At 46.2% G+C, this 15,493-nt stretch overlaps 1 protein-coding gene across 10 annotated transcripts in view; it reads right to left on the bottom strand.

The window, feature by feature from the left end:
• Positions 1–2,219: 2,219 nt before the first annotated feature.
• TDRD12 (tudor domain containing 12) overlaps positions 2,220–15,493 on the bottom strand; it is a 167,917-nt gene continuing 154,643 nt past the window's right edge. For 9 of the 10 annotated variants that reach the window (XM_073560834.1, XM_073560838.1, XM_073560836.1 and 6 more), the window contains 4 exons: positions 10,620–10,733; positions 10,223–10,376; positions 10,077–10,143; positions 2,220–9,201 (listed from right to left, as the gene is read on the bottom strand). In XM_073560834.1, coding sequence (XP_073416935.1) covers positions 9,119–9,201; positions 10,077–10,143; positions 10,223–10,376; positions 10,620–10,733 — 418 coding nt within the window. In that variant the 3' untranslated portion in view covers positions 2,220–9,118. Of the gene's footprint in view, positions 9,202–10,076; positions 10,144–10,222; positions 10,377–10,619; positions 10,734–15,493 lie in introns of those variants that run through there. The other variant, XR_012226999.1, reaches the window with a different exon arrangement.

The raw sequence follows: 15,493 nt of genomic DNA, 5'->3' as shown, positions 1-15,493 counted from the left end.
TACATTACTGATCCTAAGTTACATCCTGTATTATACTCCAGAGCTGCACTCACTATTCTCCTGGTGCAGTCACTGTGTACATACATTACTGATCCTGAGTTACCTCCTGTATTATACTCCAGAGCTGCACTCACTATTCTGCTGGTGCTATCACTGCGTACATACATTATTGATCCTGAATTACCTCCTGTATTATACTCCAGAGCTGCACTCACTATTGTGCTGGTGCTGTCACTGTGTACATACATTACTGATCCTGAGTTATCTCCTGTATTATACTCCAGAGCTGCACTCACTATTCTGCTGGTGCAGTCACTGCGTACATACATTACTGATCCTGAGTTACATCCTGTATTATACCCCAGAGCTGCACTCACTATTCTGCTGGTGCAGTCACTGTATACAGACATTACATTACTGATCCTGAATTACCTCCTGTATTATACTCCAGAGCTGCACTCACTATTCTGCTGGTGCTGTCACTGTGTACATTACTGATCCTGAGTTACCTCCTGTATTATACTCCAGAGCTGCACTCACTATTCTGCTGGTGCTATCACTGTGTACATACATTACTGATCCTGAGTTATCTCCTGTATTATACTCCAGAGCTGCACTCACTATTCTGCTGGTGCAGTCACTGCGTACATACATTGATCCTGAATTACCTCCTGTATTATACTCCAGAGCTGCACTCACTATTCTGCTGGTGCTGTCACTGTGTACATACATTACTGATCCTGAGTTATCTCCTGTATTATACTCCAGAGCTGCACTCACTATTCTGCTGGTGCAGTCACTGCGTACATACATTACTGATCCTGAGTTACATCCTGTATTATACCCCAGAGCTGCACTCACTATTCTGCTGGTGCAGTCACTGTATACAGACATTACATTACTGATCCTGAGTTACCTCCTGTATTATACTCCAGAGCTGCACTCACTATTCTGCTGGTGCTGTCACTGTGTACATTACTGATCCTGAGTTACATCCTGTATTATACCCCAGAGCTGCACTCACTATTCTACTGGTGCAGTCACTGTGTACATACATTATTGATCCTGAATTACCTCCTGTATTATACTCCAGAGCTGCACTCACTATTCTGCTGGTGCTGTCACTGTGTACATACATTACTGATCCTGAGTTACATCCTGTATTATACCCCAGAGCTGCACTCACTATTCTGCTGGTGCAGTCACTGTGTACATACATTTCTTTACTGATCCTGAGTTAAATCCTGTATTATACTCCAGAGCTGCACTCACTATTCTGCTGGTGCTGTCACTGTGTACATACATTACTGATCCTGAGTTACATCCTGTATTATACCCCAGAGCTGTACTCACTATTCTGCTGGTGCAGTCACTGTGTACATACATTTCTTTACTGATCCTGAGTTACATCCTGTATTATACTCCAGAGCTGCACTCACTATTCTGCTGGTGCAGTCACTGTGTGCATACATTACATTACTGATCCTGAGTTACATCCTGTATTATACCCCAGAGCTGCACTCACTATTCTGCTGGTGCAGTCACTGTGTACATACATTACTGATCCTGAGTTACATCCTGTATTATACCCCAGAGCTGCGCTCACCATTCTGCTGGTGGTGGTTTCAGACACATTGAAGCAATAGAAAATAATGTGTTGTGGTGCTGTACTTTACTTACCCTTTAGGCTATGTGCAGACACTGCAGATTCACCTGCGGGTTTCCCCTGCGGTTTCAAACCTCTACTATGTTAAAGGTGTGAAACCGCAGCGGAATCCGCAGAAACAATTGACATGCTGCGGTTTATAAACCGCGGAAAAAACCACCAGCGTGAGCACAGCGGTTTTTAAAACCCATAGGGTTACATAGTACTGCACCATGTCTGCGGATCTCTCGCTCTCTCTCTCATCCCCGGGCAGCGGTTCCTTTAAAATTCTTCCTTTGCCGGGTCCGTTAAAACAACGGTCCGGTGCCAAACATTGTGGTCCGTACAGGAACGGATCCGTTGTCCATCATTTTAGCAGATTTTAACTAACGGAAAAAACTGATGTGTGAAACAGGCCCTTGAGCTGCTTTTAACAGCAGCACAGACTGCTGGCTGTGTATCCTCCCCGGTCCTCTGCCTCCTTCCCAGGTGATGCTGCCATTATGCTAGCAGTAGAGAAAAAACTGGACGAGCCACACTCTCTGCCATATACATCAGACGCCGAGTGAAAAACTCTTTCATCAAGATGAAGTTTAATTCAAGCAAAACAACAACATAATAAACTGAATAAACAGAAGACAAAACACAATGCACACAATCTGCTATAACCCTCGATCCTGGCTGTCTATTGACTGTTACTACTGATACAAAGTCTCAGATAGCATAAAGAGCCAAAATGAGTGCAGCCCTAAAAATATATGTATATATTAAACAAACTAAATACACCCTCTTTTGAATTCTATTGTTTCACATAGCAGGATGCTAAACAAAAAAACAACAACATAAAAACGAAAGTCATTTACAAAAATACTAGGTCAAAATGCAGAAGCAGTGTGTGGAAAATTAAGTACACCCTCATTACTTTCAAGCAACAGGATGGAACAACCCAGATGTTTGGGCAGTTCCCTAGTCCGGAGTATTAAAGTGTGTTAACCTTATAACGAGGATGAAAGACAAGCGCACAAGACCTTACAGAAGCAAGAGTCGCTGATTATCAGCCTGGGAAACGTTATATGGCCATTACCAAACAATCTAAGTCCATCATTCTACAGTAAGAAAGATAATTAATAAATGCAAAACATTCATGACAGCTGACAATCTTCCCAGCCAAATTCACCTCGTGGTCGGACTGTGCAATGCTGACAGAAATTGCAAAAAGAACCCTAAGAGTTACAGCTCAGACCCTAAAGGCCTCAGCAAGTTAAAGAGACTGATAAAGTCACACAGAAACTGTCGACTTCACGTCACATTGCGTCTATGAGTTATTATAATTCATGGGGTGTACTTAATTTTCCACACACTGCTTCTGCATTTTCACACTTTTTATACCAGTTTCTGAATGGAAAATTAAATGCAACATCAACCGAAAAAGAAACCATATATATTTTATCCCAATTTTCTGCATTGGAAATACTAAACACTCGTCGGGGAAAACGTCAATTCTGCGTTGAAATACAAAAACTGGTAGCATCAATTTTAGTAGCAAAAAATGCAACCAAAGGCTTCTTTTATTCCATTATAGGACTGTGGAAAGTCGCCCTCATCAACCCTGAAAATTAAAAGGTGATAATTTTGGGGGTATTTTTTTACTTAAAGTGGTTATTTGGCATTATATTATTGTAAATCAGCTGCCTCCTGTAGAGTGAAGTCTGCAAGTGCTGCATACAGTGAGGTCCAGAAATATTTGGACAGTGATACATTTTTTGGTAAATCGCTAAAACTTTCCAGATCCCGTTCTAATCAATCTGGCCTTAGTGTGCCGACTCTCAGGTTTAACTGGAGGGTATTCACATCTTGAGTAGCGTAAGGTTTTAGGAATTACAACTCTTGAATAAGTAGCTGCCTCTTTTTAAAGGGACCATAATTGGACAATTATCTCAATTGCTCTTTAATGGGCTGTATGAGCTATTCCCTCATTAATCCATCATGAATTAAGCAGGTAGAAAGGTCTGGAGCTTATTCCAGATGCGGCATTTGCATTTGGAAGCTGTTGCTGTGAACCCACAATGTGCAGTCTAAGTAGCTGTCAATGGAGGAGAAACAGAAAAAAAACCCTTCACAATATCCACCCAAGTGAAGATCATGCTTGGTGTCTCTGTATCTAAGTCTACCATGAAGAGAAGACTTAATGAAGGCAAATACTGAGGGTTTAACACAAGGTGCAAACCATTAGTCAGACTGAAAAACAGAAAGGCCAGATTAGACTTTGCCAAAAAATATCAAAAGAAGTAACCCAGTTCTGGAAAAGCAAAACGAAGATCAACTTGTACCAGAATGATGGGAAGAAGAAAGTATGGAGAAGGCTTGGAACGGCTCATGGTCCACTGGAACACAAGATGGAGGTGGTTTGATGGCGCGGGCATTCATGTCCAATGGCACTGAGTTACTAGTGTTTATTGATGATGTGACTGAAGACAGAAACAGCCAGATGAATCCTGTGTGTACAGGGCAAGACTTTCTGCTCAGATCCAACCAAATTCAGTAAGGTTGATTGGACGCTGCTTCACAGAACAGGTGGACAATGACCCAAAACATCCTGGCAAAGAAAAGAAATGGAATATTCTGCAACGGCCGTGTCATCACCAGATCTCAGTCCCAAGGATCATTTCACAGGCTGAAGATAAAACTGAAGGCAGAAAGAGCCACTAACAAGCAACAAGGGCTGCAAAGCAGCACAAAGGAGGAAACCAGCGATGGTGGCGTCCATGGCCTCCAGGCCATCACTGCAGCAATGGAATCTCTACAAAGTACTAAAATCGGAACATTTTATTGATTGATCTGTCCAATCACTTTTGAGTTCCTGATAGTAAGGAGGCTTTGTAAAACAAGTTGGCGCTATAGAGCTCAAGTCCTCTTTCTCTCTGAAGAGGCAATTTGCATAGAAAAATGGTTGTAATTCCTAAACATTTCACAAGATAGTTTTGTTCCAACCCTTTAATTAAACCTGAAAGTCTCCACTTCAATCGTATCACAGTTGTTTCACTTTATATAAAAAATAGTGGCCTGCAGAGCTGAAATCGCAAAGATTCGGTCACTGGTCAAATATTTCTGGAACTGTATGTTCTTCATCCTTAGAATCGCGGATGGTCCAAGAATTCGGACTGATCAAAAGTAATGGCATAGCCAAGGTACATCAAACAGCCATAACAGTAAACCACTAACAGGTAAAGTGCATAAGATTGAGCATCTCATGGCAATTTGAACCATCACGTGGTGGGATACACATGGTGGAAAAATTACAGTCACTTATGGGAAGTTGCATCAGAAGCAGGAAAAATAAGCAAGCGTGAAGATCCGAGGGGCCCGGACAAGTTAGATGCTAGATCAGAGCAAAACAGCAGGTCTTTTGCAGCACTCCCGGGACACGCCAGGGATCGTGGCGGCGCTCCAGGGGCACGTGGCGCATGCTTCAGGGACATGCCGGGGATTGTGGCGGCGCTCCAGGGGCATGCCGGGGATCGTGGAGGCGCTCCAGGGGCATGCCGGGGATCGTGGAGGCGCTCCAGGGGCATGCCGGGGATCGTGGAGGTGCTCCAGGGGCATGCCGGGGATCGTGGAGGCGCTCCAGGGGCATGCCGGGGATCGTGGAGGCGCTCCAGGGGCACGCCGGGGATCGTGGAGGCGCTCCAGGGGCACGCCGGGGATCGTGGAGGCGCTCCAGGGGCACGCCGGGGATCGTGGAGGCGCTCCAGGGGCACGCCGGGGATCGTGGAGGCGCTCCGGGGGCACGCCGGGGATCGTGGAGGCGCTCCAGGGGCACGCCAGGGATCGTGGAGGCGCTCCAGGGGCACGCCGGGGATCGTGGAGGCGCTCCAGGGGCACGCCGGTGGTTTCTTCAGTGAATAATAAATGTAATATGTGAAAAATACAAAAAAAAAACAATCGTTACATTCACCCTTCGCATCTTCTGTTCCCCGACGCTCACGACTGAATCTTCAGCCCTGCTGTACATTGTAATGTCAAGATGCAGTTGACCTCCCGTGCACCTGTGGAGAACCCCTCCCTTAGACGCCAAGACACCCGGGAGTCTAGCAAGGTGTTAGAGAACCAAAAATTCCAATACGAGTGTCTGGGAATAGAAGACACGGCAAGGACTTGGCGGGTGCCACTGAGTAGTGGAAAAGCCGGAGAGGTGAGCAGTGAGGTGACTAATGAAGATTTTGTATTTTTAACCATTTAATGGCACATTATATACCGATGCCATTTTGCTGAGTCCATGCCGTAACGAATTACAAGAAAAAAAAAAAAAAACATTTTTGAAAATGCAGATTTTTGTCAAATTAATTTCCATTCATATTTATTTGCTCATCTCTAGTCAGAATGGTTTTGGGGACACAAAGGAATCCACACAATATCAGGTAGGTGATATAACATCTGTGGATGATCCATATACAACACTGCTAGAATGTATGTGAACCATTCCGAATATTCCAGAACGCTGCATAAATTTTACCTAAAACAAGTCCTCAGGGAACATAAAGAACCAAATAAAATAAATGAGTCAAAAACAGTTTGTCATTTTTTTAAAGGAGGAAAATGATCCAATATTACATCTGTAAAAAGCAAAAGCATGTGGACCTGCAGACCATGTTCACACTTCACGTACAGTGAAGGATATAAGTATTTGATCCCTTGCTGATTTTGTACGTTTGCCCACTGACAAAAACATGAACAGTCTATAATTTTAAGGGTAGGTTAATTTTAACATTGGGAGATAGAATATCAGAAAATCCAGAAAATCACATTGTATAAATTATATAAATTTATTTGCATTTTGCTGAGAAATAAGTATTTGATCCTCTACCAACCACTAACATTTCTGGTTCCTACAGACCAGTTAGACGCTCCTAATCAAGTCGTTATCTGCATTAAAGACAACTGTCTTAAGGGCATGTCACACTAAACGATATCGCTAGCAATATCGCTATAACTTGTGATGTTATAGCGATATTGCTAGCGATATCGCTGTGTCTGATACTTACCTACGACCCGCTCCCCCGCTGGTTATCGCTGATTGCGCGAGAACGTCCAGGACTGTTTCTCGTCGTCTGCTTCCTGCGGCGCTTCCTGCTGTGACGACGAGCGACGCGTGGAGCCGGGCGGGAGGACACAGGATCGCCTGGTGTGACAGGTAAGTAGCGACCCCCGTCCCCAGCGATGTCGCTGGTGAGATCTGCCTGTGTAGCAGCTCACTAGCGACCACTTAGCGATGTACCAGCGATCCTGACCACGTCATATCGCTGGTACATCGCTAAGTGTGACAGTGCCCTTACACAGTCACCTTTATATAAAGACTCCTGTCCTCTACAACATGGGCAAGACCAAAGTGCTTTATATGTCAGGGACAAGATCATAGACCTGCACAAAGCTGGAATGGGCTACAAAACCATAAGAAAGACGCTGGGTGAGAAGGAGACAACTGTTGGTGCAATAGTAAGAAAATGTTCATGTCTTTTTCAGTGGGCAAACTTACAAAATCAGCAAGGGATCAAATACTTATTTCTTTCACTGTAAATGCTGTATTTTTTTCTGCCCCAAGCAGCGCAATAATAATCTTATTACTGTGTTTTGCATTTTTGGTGCAGATGTGAAGCAGCGATCTTAATGCATCTTTTATAATACAGAAAATCTTTGATTCTGCATTTAAAAACGCAACAACTTTTTTTTTTTTTTTTAAAGCAGTTTTTTTTTTGTTGCAGGCTGCACATAGAAACCTACGGGAAACGAAAACGCACAGTGCAATAGCGTCTCAGGATCATCAGATAATTTGAAGGAGAAATTAGAGCAAGGGCTCATTAAGAAATCCCTTTTTTTTTTTTTTACGTATGAGAAAAACGGAACGAGTTTCATCATTTTTTTTGCTGATAAGAAAAAAAAAAAGTTTATCCGCCTTCTCCTATCAGTCAGTGAAAAACACACAGCACATGGATGAACCATAGACTTGCACTTACGATTTTGATCGGACACATTGGTTCAACATTGGGTATGACGCCTTGATTTTGCACGGACCACTTGATCAAAGGGAAAAAATAACCTTACTTAGGTACGAGTGCTATCCATGAAAAAAATTGGTAGCACTTGTACGTGAAAACTGACATGTGAATGAGCCCTTAGGAGTACTGTACACAAGGTCACAAATGAACCCAAGGTCATGTCTAAGCAACTAAAGGCCCATCTCTCATTAACTAACGATAATGTATATGCGGCCATGAAAAATATTCAGAATTGAGAGTCCTCAGTGGTAGATACCTTTTAATGGCTAACTGAAAAGATGGTGATTCTTCAGATTTTGTATTAAGGGCATGTCACACTAAGAGTTATCGCTAGCAATATTGCTATAACTTGTGACATTATAGCGATATTGCTAGCGATATCGCTGTGTCTGATACTTACCTACGACCCGCTCCCCCGCTGGTTATTGCTGATTGCGCGAGAACGTCCTGGACTGTTTCTCGTCGTCAGCTTCCTGCTGGGCTTCCTGTGGAGAGACGAGCGTGGAGCCAGGCGGGAGGACGCAGGATCGCCTAGTGTGACAGGTAAGTAGCGACCCCCGTCCCCAGCGATGTCGCTGGTGAGATCTGCCTGTGTGGCAGCTCACTAGCGACCACTTAGTGATGCACCAGCGATCCTGACCGCGTCATATCGCTGGTCGGGATCGCTGGTGCATCGCTAAGTGTGACAGTACCTTTAGTCAATGCCCGATGAAGAGATCTGAGTAGTCTCGAAAGCTTGCAATGTGTTACCATCTTTCAGTTAGCCATTAAAAGGTATCAACCACTGAGGACTCTCAATTCTGAATATTTTTCTATCTACTGGCTAACACGGTACAAAGATATATATCTTTACTGTATCATGAGTCCATGAGTGAGCACTGGTGTGTGCAAGGTTTGCAGTTTGCTTAAGCTAAACTATTCAAGGCCAGGAGAATACTGGGACAATATTTTATGGACAGAAAACACAAAGAAAGAAGAGTTATTTGGTTTCAATAAGAAGCTTTACCTTTGCCTGTCCATGACCTGAATCTCAAGAAAACGTGGATTTTGTGGTAAGACAACGATCTGAAGCCACAAATTGAAGTTTTAGGCTAAATTTATGTAGAAATATGGAAAACTCTGAAGTGTGCACAAACTTTCAAGCAGCATTTGTATATGTCTTGTCATTTAAGTCTCAGAAAGTTAAGCACCAGAAGCCCCACTGCTCATTCCCAGAAGCCGATGTAGCTGGGAATGTGTAAAACAGAATAAGGATTTTATTTCTAGGAGGAGATAAAATGATACGGACACTATAAAATATAACATCACTTCTTTACATCCTCGCTCCAACACTGAAAATGTGACATAAACAATGTAACGTCCAGAGGATGGAAGAAAGGTACAACTGAAGGATTTACTGCGGCCCCCGGCACATGGGTTATTAATCACTGTCAGAGTCACTGGACTCCGAGGAGAACAGATCTTCATCAACGGTCTGGTAAGACTTTTTGGTTGTGCTGAAACCTAGAGAGGAAAAAAAACAGAGGGGAACAGATGAGTGTCCAAAGGTGACACTCCATCCCCTACTCCAGCGAAAGCTGGATACAAGATGGGGCTCAATATAGAGGGGCTAAGATGAGTTATTAACTGCAGGATTTGGCTGCACATAGAGCAGAGGAAAGATGTACTGCAGGACAGGATCATATATGGGGAGTGGAAAAGGGTGATGTACTGCAGGATGGAGCTGTATACAGAATAGCAGAGAGAAGTGATGTACTACAGGATGGGGCTGCATATAGACGGGCTGCAATGAGTGATGAACTGCAGGATGGAGCTGCAAATAGAGCAGAGGAAAGATGTACTGCAGGATAAGATCATATATAGGGAGTTGAAAAGGGATATGTGCTGCAGGATGGAGCTGTGTATAGAGGGGCAGAGAGAATCGTCGTATTGCAGGATGGGGCGGTGTATAGAAGGGCAGACAAAAGTGATGCACTGCAGCATGAGGCGGAGAGAAGTGATATACTGATGGATAGAGCTGTGAATATAGGAGAAAAGCAATGTAAAGCAAGATGGGGCTGTGTATAAAGGTCCTACCCTAGCATCAGCCCTATGGGGCAGTAACTGCTCTAAAGTACTGCTCACCTCTAGCAATAACTGGGGTGCTACAAGGGCAACCATGTTTATCATAGGAGGTTGTCAGCATCAGGGGCATGCACATTCAAGCCAGCGACATTGCTCTTGGCCTAAACCGTCAGTGAAGCAGGAGCGTCTACTCACCCATCAACCAACCAGGACGTTGGCAGACTGAGCAGCTACTGAACAGTTAAGGCTTAATGCATCTAACACTGCACAAACAAGATGACAGGACCATCAACAGACGGGAATTCGGGACATACCTGACCAGATTACCTTGTCGCCTTCAGAGTCTTCTAAATGATCAAAATCAAAGCTGACATTTGGATGCTGCAAAGAAAGGAGGATGCGAAATAAGAATCAGGGACCCTACAACCTGTGCAGGAATGTCCCCTCTCCAATAACGCACCTTATGTCTCAGTAACCTGTTCCACATTTCCACTTTGCTCTTCTGGATAGTAATAACGGCTTCTCCATTCTTCAGTTTGCATGTGGATTTATCCCTTACAATATCCTTGTAGAACTCCATATCTGCCATGTAGTGTTTTCCTCCGGAGTTGCAACTGAAAGACAAACAGCAATGTCGTAAAACTACACAAAATGAAGCAAAAGTGTACAAAGAGACGATTAATCAAGTAATGACACCACAGAGTAAAGGAGGACTCCGAGGAACACAGATTCCCAGTTTAGAGGAAGGTGACACAGGGATTCTCGCTTTGTTGGTTTTTGTTGTACATTATGTCCCTTTTGGACGGAGTGCTCTTTTATTGCTGCACAGACAGGCTCACGGAGTCACTTTATATTACCTGAACACCAGTCGGTCGCTGTAGAACGTGCACTGGGGATCGATCACTTGTGGCAGCTTTACAGTCAGGATCACAGTATCGTCCTTCTCAAACCATTTAATTACTGGATACAAACTAAAAGTAAGAAAGTATTTATACCTCCTCTCATTATGCCGCTCAATAATCAGTGTTAACGAAGGGAAAGGAAATGAATGATATACTGCAGGATGAGGCTCTGTATAGAGGTGCTGAGGGGAAAGAATTTGCAGGATGGGGACGAATAAAGAAGGGCTAAGGTGAGTGATGAACTGCAGGATGAGGCTGCGTATAGAGCAGAGAAGTGATGGACTGCAGGATAAGATCATATATAGGGAGCTGAAAAGATGGATTTTTGGTTCTTACCGTAAAATCTCTTTCTTGGAGCCTTCATTGGGGGACACAGATTACCATGGGTGTATGCTACTGCTGCTAGGAGGCTGACACTATGCAAAAACAAGAAAATTGGCTCCTCCCCGACAGTATACACCCACCGACAGATACCAAGTACCTCAGTTTGTGAAAAAGCAGTAGGAGAAGCCACGCAACTATAAACAATATGTACCAACCCAACAAGGGACTCAAGGACCCAACAAGGTACAACTTAAACAGGGAGGGTGCTGTGTCCCCCAATGAAGGTTCCAAGAAAGATTTTACGGTAAGAACCAAAATTCCATCTTTCTTTATCGCCTTATTGGGGGACACAGATTACCATGGGACGTTCCAAAGCAATCCCAAGGGCAGGAACAGCAATAAGGAACGAAAGAACAGGAAGGGCTTAGGTCGGCCGGTGCGCCACCGCCGCCTGCAGGATCTTCCTACCAACGACTGTATCAGACGAGGCCTGGGAATGAACCCTGTAGAACCTCGCAAACATGTGCAAAGACGACCAGGTCGCAGCCCTGAAATTTGCAAGGCAGAAGCCTGGTGTCGAACGGCTCACGAAGCTGCCACAGCCCGGGTGGAGTGAGCCCTCACTCCCGGTGGGGGACGTTTTTCCTGAAGTCGGTACGCTTCCAGAATGGTAGAACGAATCCAGCGAGCGATCGTGGATTTGGATGCCGGAAGCCCTTTCCGGTGGACCTTCAGAGATGACCAGCAAGGAATCGGACTGGCGAAGTGAAGCAGTCCTGGCAAGATAGACCCGCAAGGCTCGAACTACATCCAGTTTGTGGAGAGACTTCTCAAGAGGGTGAGAAGGAGCGGGACAAAAAGATGGGAGGACGATATCCTCATTAATGTGGAAAGAGGATACCACCTTTGGAAGAAAAGAAGGAACGGGCCTGAGGACGACCTTATCCTGGTGGAGAACCAGATAAGGGGAATGACATGACAAGGCCGCCAACTCAGAAACTCTTCTGACGGATGTAATGGCAATCAAGAAAGTTACCTTCCATGAGAGAAAGGATAACGGAATGTCCTGGATAGGCTCGAACGGCGCCTTTTGAAGAGCGCTAAGAACGAGATTGAGATCCCACGGTTCTATCGGCGAATGAGGAGGAGGAGCCACGTAGGCGAACCCCTGGAGAAAGGTCTTAACCTGCGACAAGGAAGCGAGCTCTGTTTGGAAGAGGATAGAGCGGAGACCTGGCCCTTGAGGGTACTGAGGGACAGACCCGCCTCTAAACCAGACTGGAGGAACCCAAGAATAGATGGAATAGAAAAGGACATTGGAAAGACTTTACCGTCGCACCAACGGAAAAAAAGCCTTCCAGTACCTCTGGTAAATGCGGAAAGAGGCCGGTTTTCTGGATCACCTGGTTGGACAAACCAGATTCTCTCAGGATTGCGGCCTCAATCGCCATGCCGTTAAACTCAGAGACTGAGAATTCTCGTGGTAAAGGGGGCCTTGCGAGAGAAGATCTGGACGGTCTGGAAGACTCCAGGGAACGTCCGCGAGCATGTTCACCAGTTCCATGTACCAAGGCCGTCTCGGCCAGTCTGGTGCCACTAGAATCACTGGCACGCCTTCCGATTTTATCTTTTTGACTACTCGAGGGGATCAAGGCAAGAGGCGGAAACAGATAAGGAAGATAGAACTGGGACCACGGAATTACTAGGGCGTCGTAAGCGATGGCTAGAGGGTCCCTGGACCTGGCTACGAAACGCGGAACTTTGTGGTTCATCCGAGATGCCATGAGATCAACATCCGGCGAGCCCCAGCGCTGGCATATCTGATCGAAGACTGTGGGATGAAGAGCCCATTCGCCGGATGCTAGGCCTTGACGATTCAGAAAGTCGGCTGCCCAATTTTCCACCCCTGGAATGTGAACGGCGGAGATTGCCGGAATGTAACTTTCTGCCCAGCGCAGTATCTTGGCCACTTCTGACATTACTTGTTTGCTGCGAGTGCCCCCTGGTGGTTTATGTACGCCACAGCCGTGGCGTTGTCCGACTGAATGCGGACCGGCAGGCCGAAAAGGAGAAGCTGCCAGCGAAGGGGGGCCAGGAAGATTGCTCTGATCTCCAGAAGATTGATAGGGAGGAGAGCTAATTCCAGCGTCCTTGGTTGGGCCGTTTTCTGATGGAAAACCGCTCCCCATCCTAGAAGGCTGGCATCGGTGGTGATGACTTGCCACTGAAGTGGAAGAAAAGACCTCCCTTGTAGAACTGACGCTGTCATTGTCCACCAAGTCAGGGATTGCCTCACTCTGAGAGGGAGGAGAATGGGGCTGTCCAGAGACACCGTGCTCTTGTCCCAAGCTGAAAGAAGGGACAGCTGGAGGGGGCGAAGGTGAAATTGTGCAAAGGGCACTGCTTCCACGGCGGCTACCATCTTCCCCAGAACTTTCATGCAGGATCGAAGAGGAATAGGCGTTGACCGCGTTAGGGCTCGGATTCCCTTGGAAACAGCCGAAAATTTTTCCCTCGGGAGAAACACCCGAGCTAGATCCGTGTCGAATTCCATGCCCAGGAAGATCAGACGCTGAGTGGGGCTCAGAATGGACTTCTCCTTGCCTCCATCCGAGGCGACAGAGCGTGTCCAGGGTTATCTGGAGGCTTTGGAGGCAGTCTTGAAGGGACGAGCCCTTGATCAAGAGATCGTCCAGGTAAGGGATGATGAGGATCCCCCTGAAGCGAAGGATGGCCATGACTGTTGCCATTACCTTCGTGAAAACACGGGGAGCGGAGGCTAGTCCGAAGGGAAGAGCCGTGAACTGATAAGTGAGATTCCTGAATCGCAAATCGAAGATATTTCTGATGTTGCAAACAAACAAGGATGTGAAGCTAAGCATCCCGTATGTCCACAGAGCAAAGGAATTCTCCAGGTTCCATTGAGGCTATCACCGATCGAAGCGACTCCATTTTGAAGTGGAGAATCTTCACATGGTGATTGAGCAATTTGAGATCCAGGATTGGCCGAAAGGTCCTGTCTTTTTTCGGGACTACGAAGAGATTTGAGTAGAACCCTGAAAACCGTTCGTCTGAGGGAACGGGAACAATCACTCCGGTGGAAAGAAGGGAGGAAACGGCTTGAAAGAATCCTGAAATGTGGGACCGCTGTCTTGGAGGTCTAGACAGGAAAAATCGTCTGTTTGGCTGGGAAGCAAATTCGATCTTGTATCCGGATGCGATGATTTCCCTGACCCAAGCGTCGTCGACAACAGACAGCCAAACGTCTGCGAAAAAGAAAAGTCCGCCTCCCAACCTGGAAAAACTTCCAGGTGGGGGTGACCCGTCACATGGAGGAGAACCTACCGGAACGGGAACCTGAAGACCTGGAGTATTGTCCTCTAGATCTCCAGCGGGGAGCGGGTTTGTAAGATGGTTTTTTTCTGCTCACGCTCCCTAGAGGCGGAAGGCCGATCTTGCTGGGTAGACCTCTCTGTGGACGAGAAGGGACTTAAGGGCCTAAAAGGCCGGAAACCCTTTCTGTTAAAAAAGCGTTTTGGTCGAGACTGGGGGAGAGAAGTGCTTTTACCAACAGTGGCATCAGAAATTATTTGATCCAGCTTGGCTCCAAAGAGCCTAGAACCATGGAATGGCAGATTGGTGAGCGACTTTTTAGAGGTGGTATCCGCATTCCATGACTTTAGCCAAAGGACTCGGCGTACGGCTACTATGTTGCTGTTAGCCCTTGCTACTCACCCAGCTGCATCCAAGGAGGCGGCTGAGAGGTATTTACCCGCATGATTAATTTGATCTGCCAGATCTGCCAACTCGTCCTGAGGAGCTGCCGCTAAGATGCCTCTGCGAAGAATTTTAGCCCAAGCTGAAATTACTTTCGCCACCCAGGAGGAGGCGAAAATAGGACAGAGAGAGGCGGCGGATGCCTCAAAAATAGACTTAGGCAGAGATTCTATCTGCCTGTCTGTTGGATCCTTAAGCGATGCCCCGTCCGGAAGGGATAGAACAGTCTTAGAGGCTATACGAGAGACGGGAGGATCCACTTCGGGGGCTTTGGTCCATTTTGTGAGCAGATCCACATCAAAGGGATACAGGACATCTAAGTACCTGCGGCCTGAGAAGCGTTGCTCAGGGTGCTCCCAATATTTGGTTAGAGTAGTATCGAACTCCTTGTGGTTCGGAAAGGTTCGGGATGGAGGCCTCGCTCGCTTAAATGGAACAGAACATTCCTGAGGAGGGGGCTTGTCCTGTTTAATTTCCAGGGTTTGGAAGATGGCAGAAAGGAGGCTATCGACCATATTCCGCGTTTTACATATGTTATCTGCTTCTGAACTAGATCCCGACTGGGGATCGTCGTCTGACCTAGGGTCGTCCTCTGAAGAAGGAGAAGGACACCTGGGAGAAGCAGACGGGCCTAGCGAACTGGAAGACGAGCCAGACAGAACACGCTTCCTAGAAATCCTACTCGGCCTGTCCCTCTGAAGGTCGCGGTCACGTGTGGACGACTCACC

The sequence above is a fragment of the Dendrobates tinctorius genome, unplaced genomic scaffold (assembly GCF_039654945.1).
Source record: "Dendrobates tinctorius isolate UK_male_01 unplaced genomic scaffold, ASM3965494v1 ptg000307l, whole genome shotgun sequence".
In the NCBI taxonomy this organism is placed as follows: domain Eukaryota; kingdom Metazoa; phylum Chordata; class Amphibia; order Anura; family Dendrobatidae; genus Dendrobates; species Dendrobates tinctorius.
Note: the sequence above shows the minus strand (reverse complement) of the source record. Positions and strands in the feature narration are given on the sequence as shown.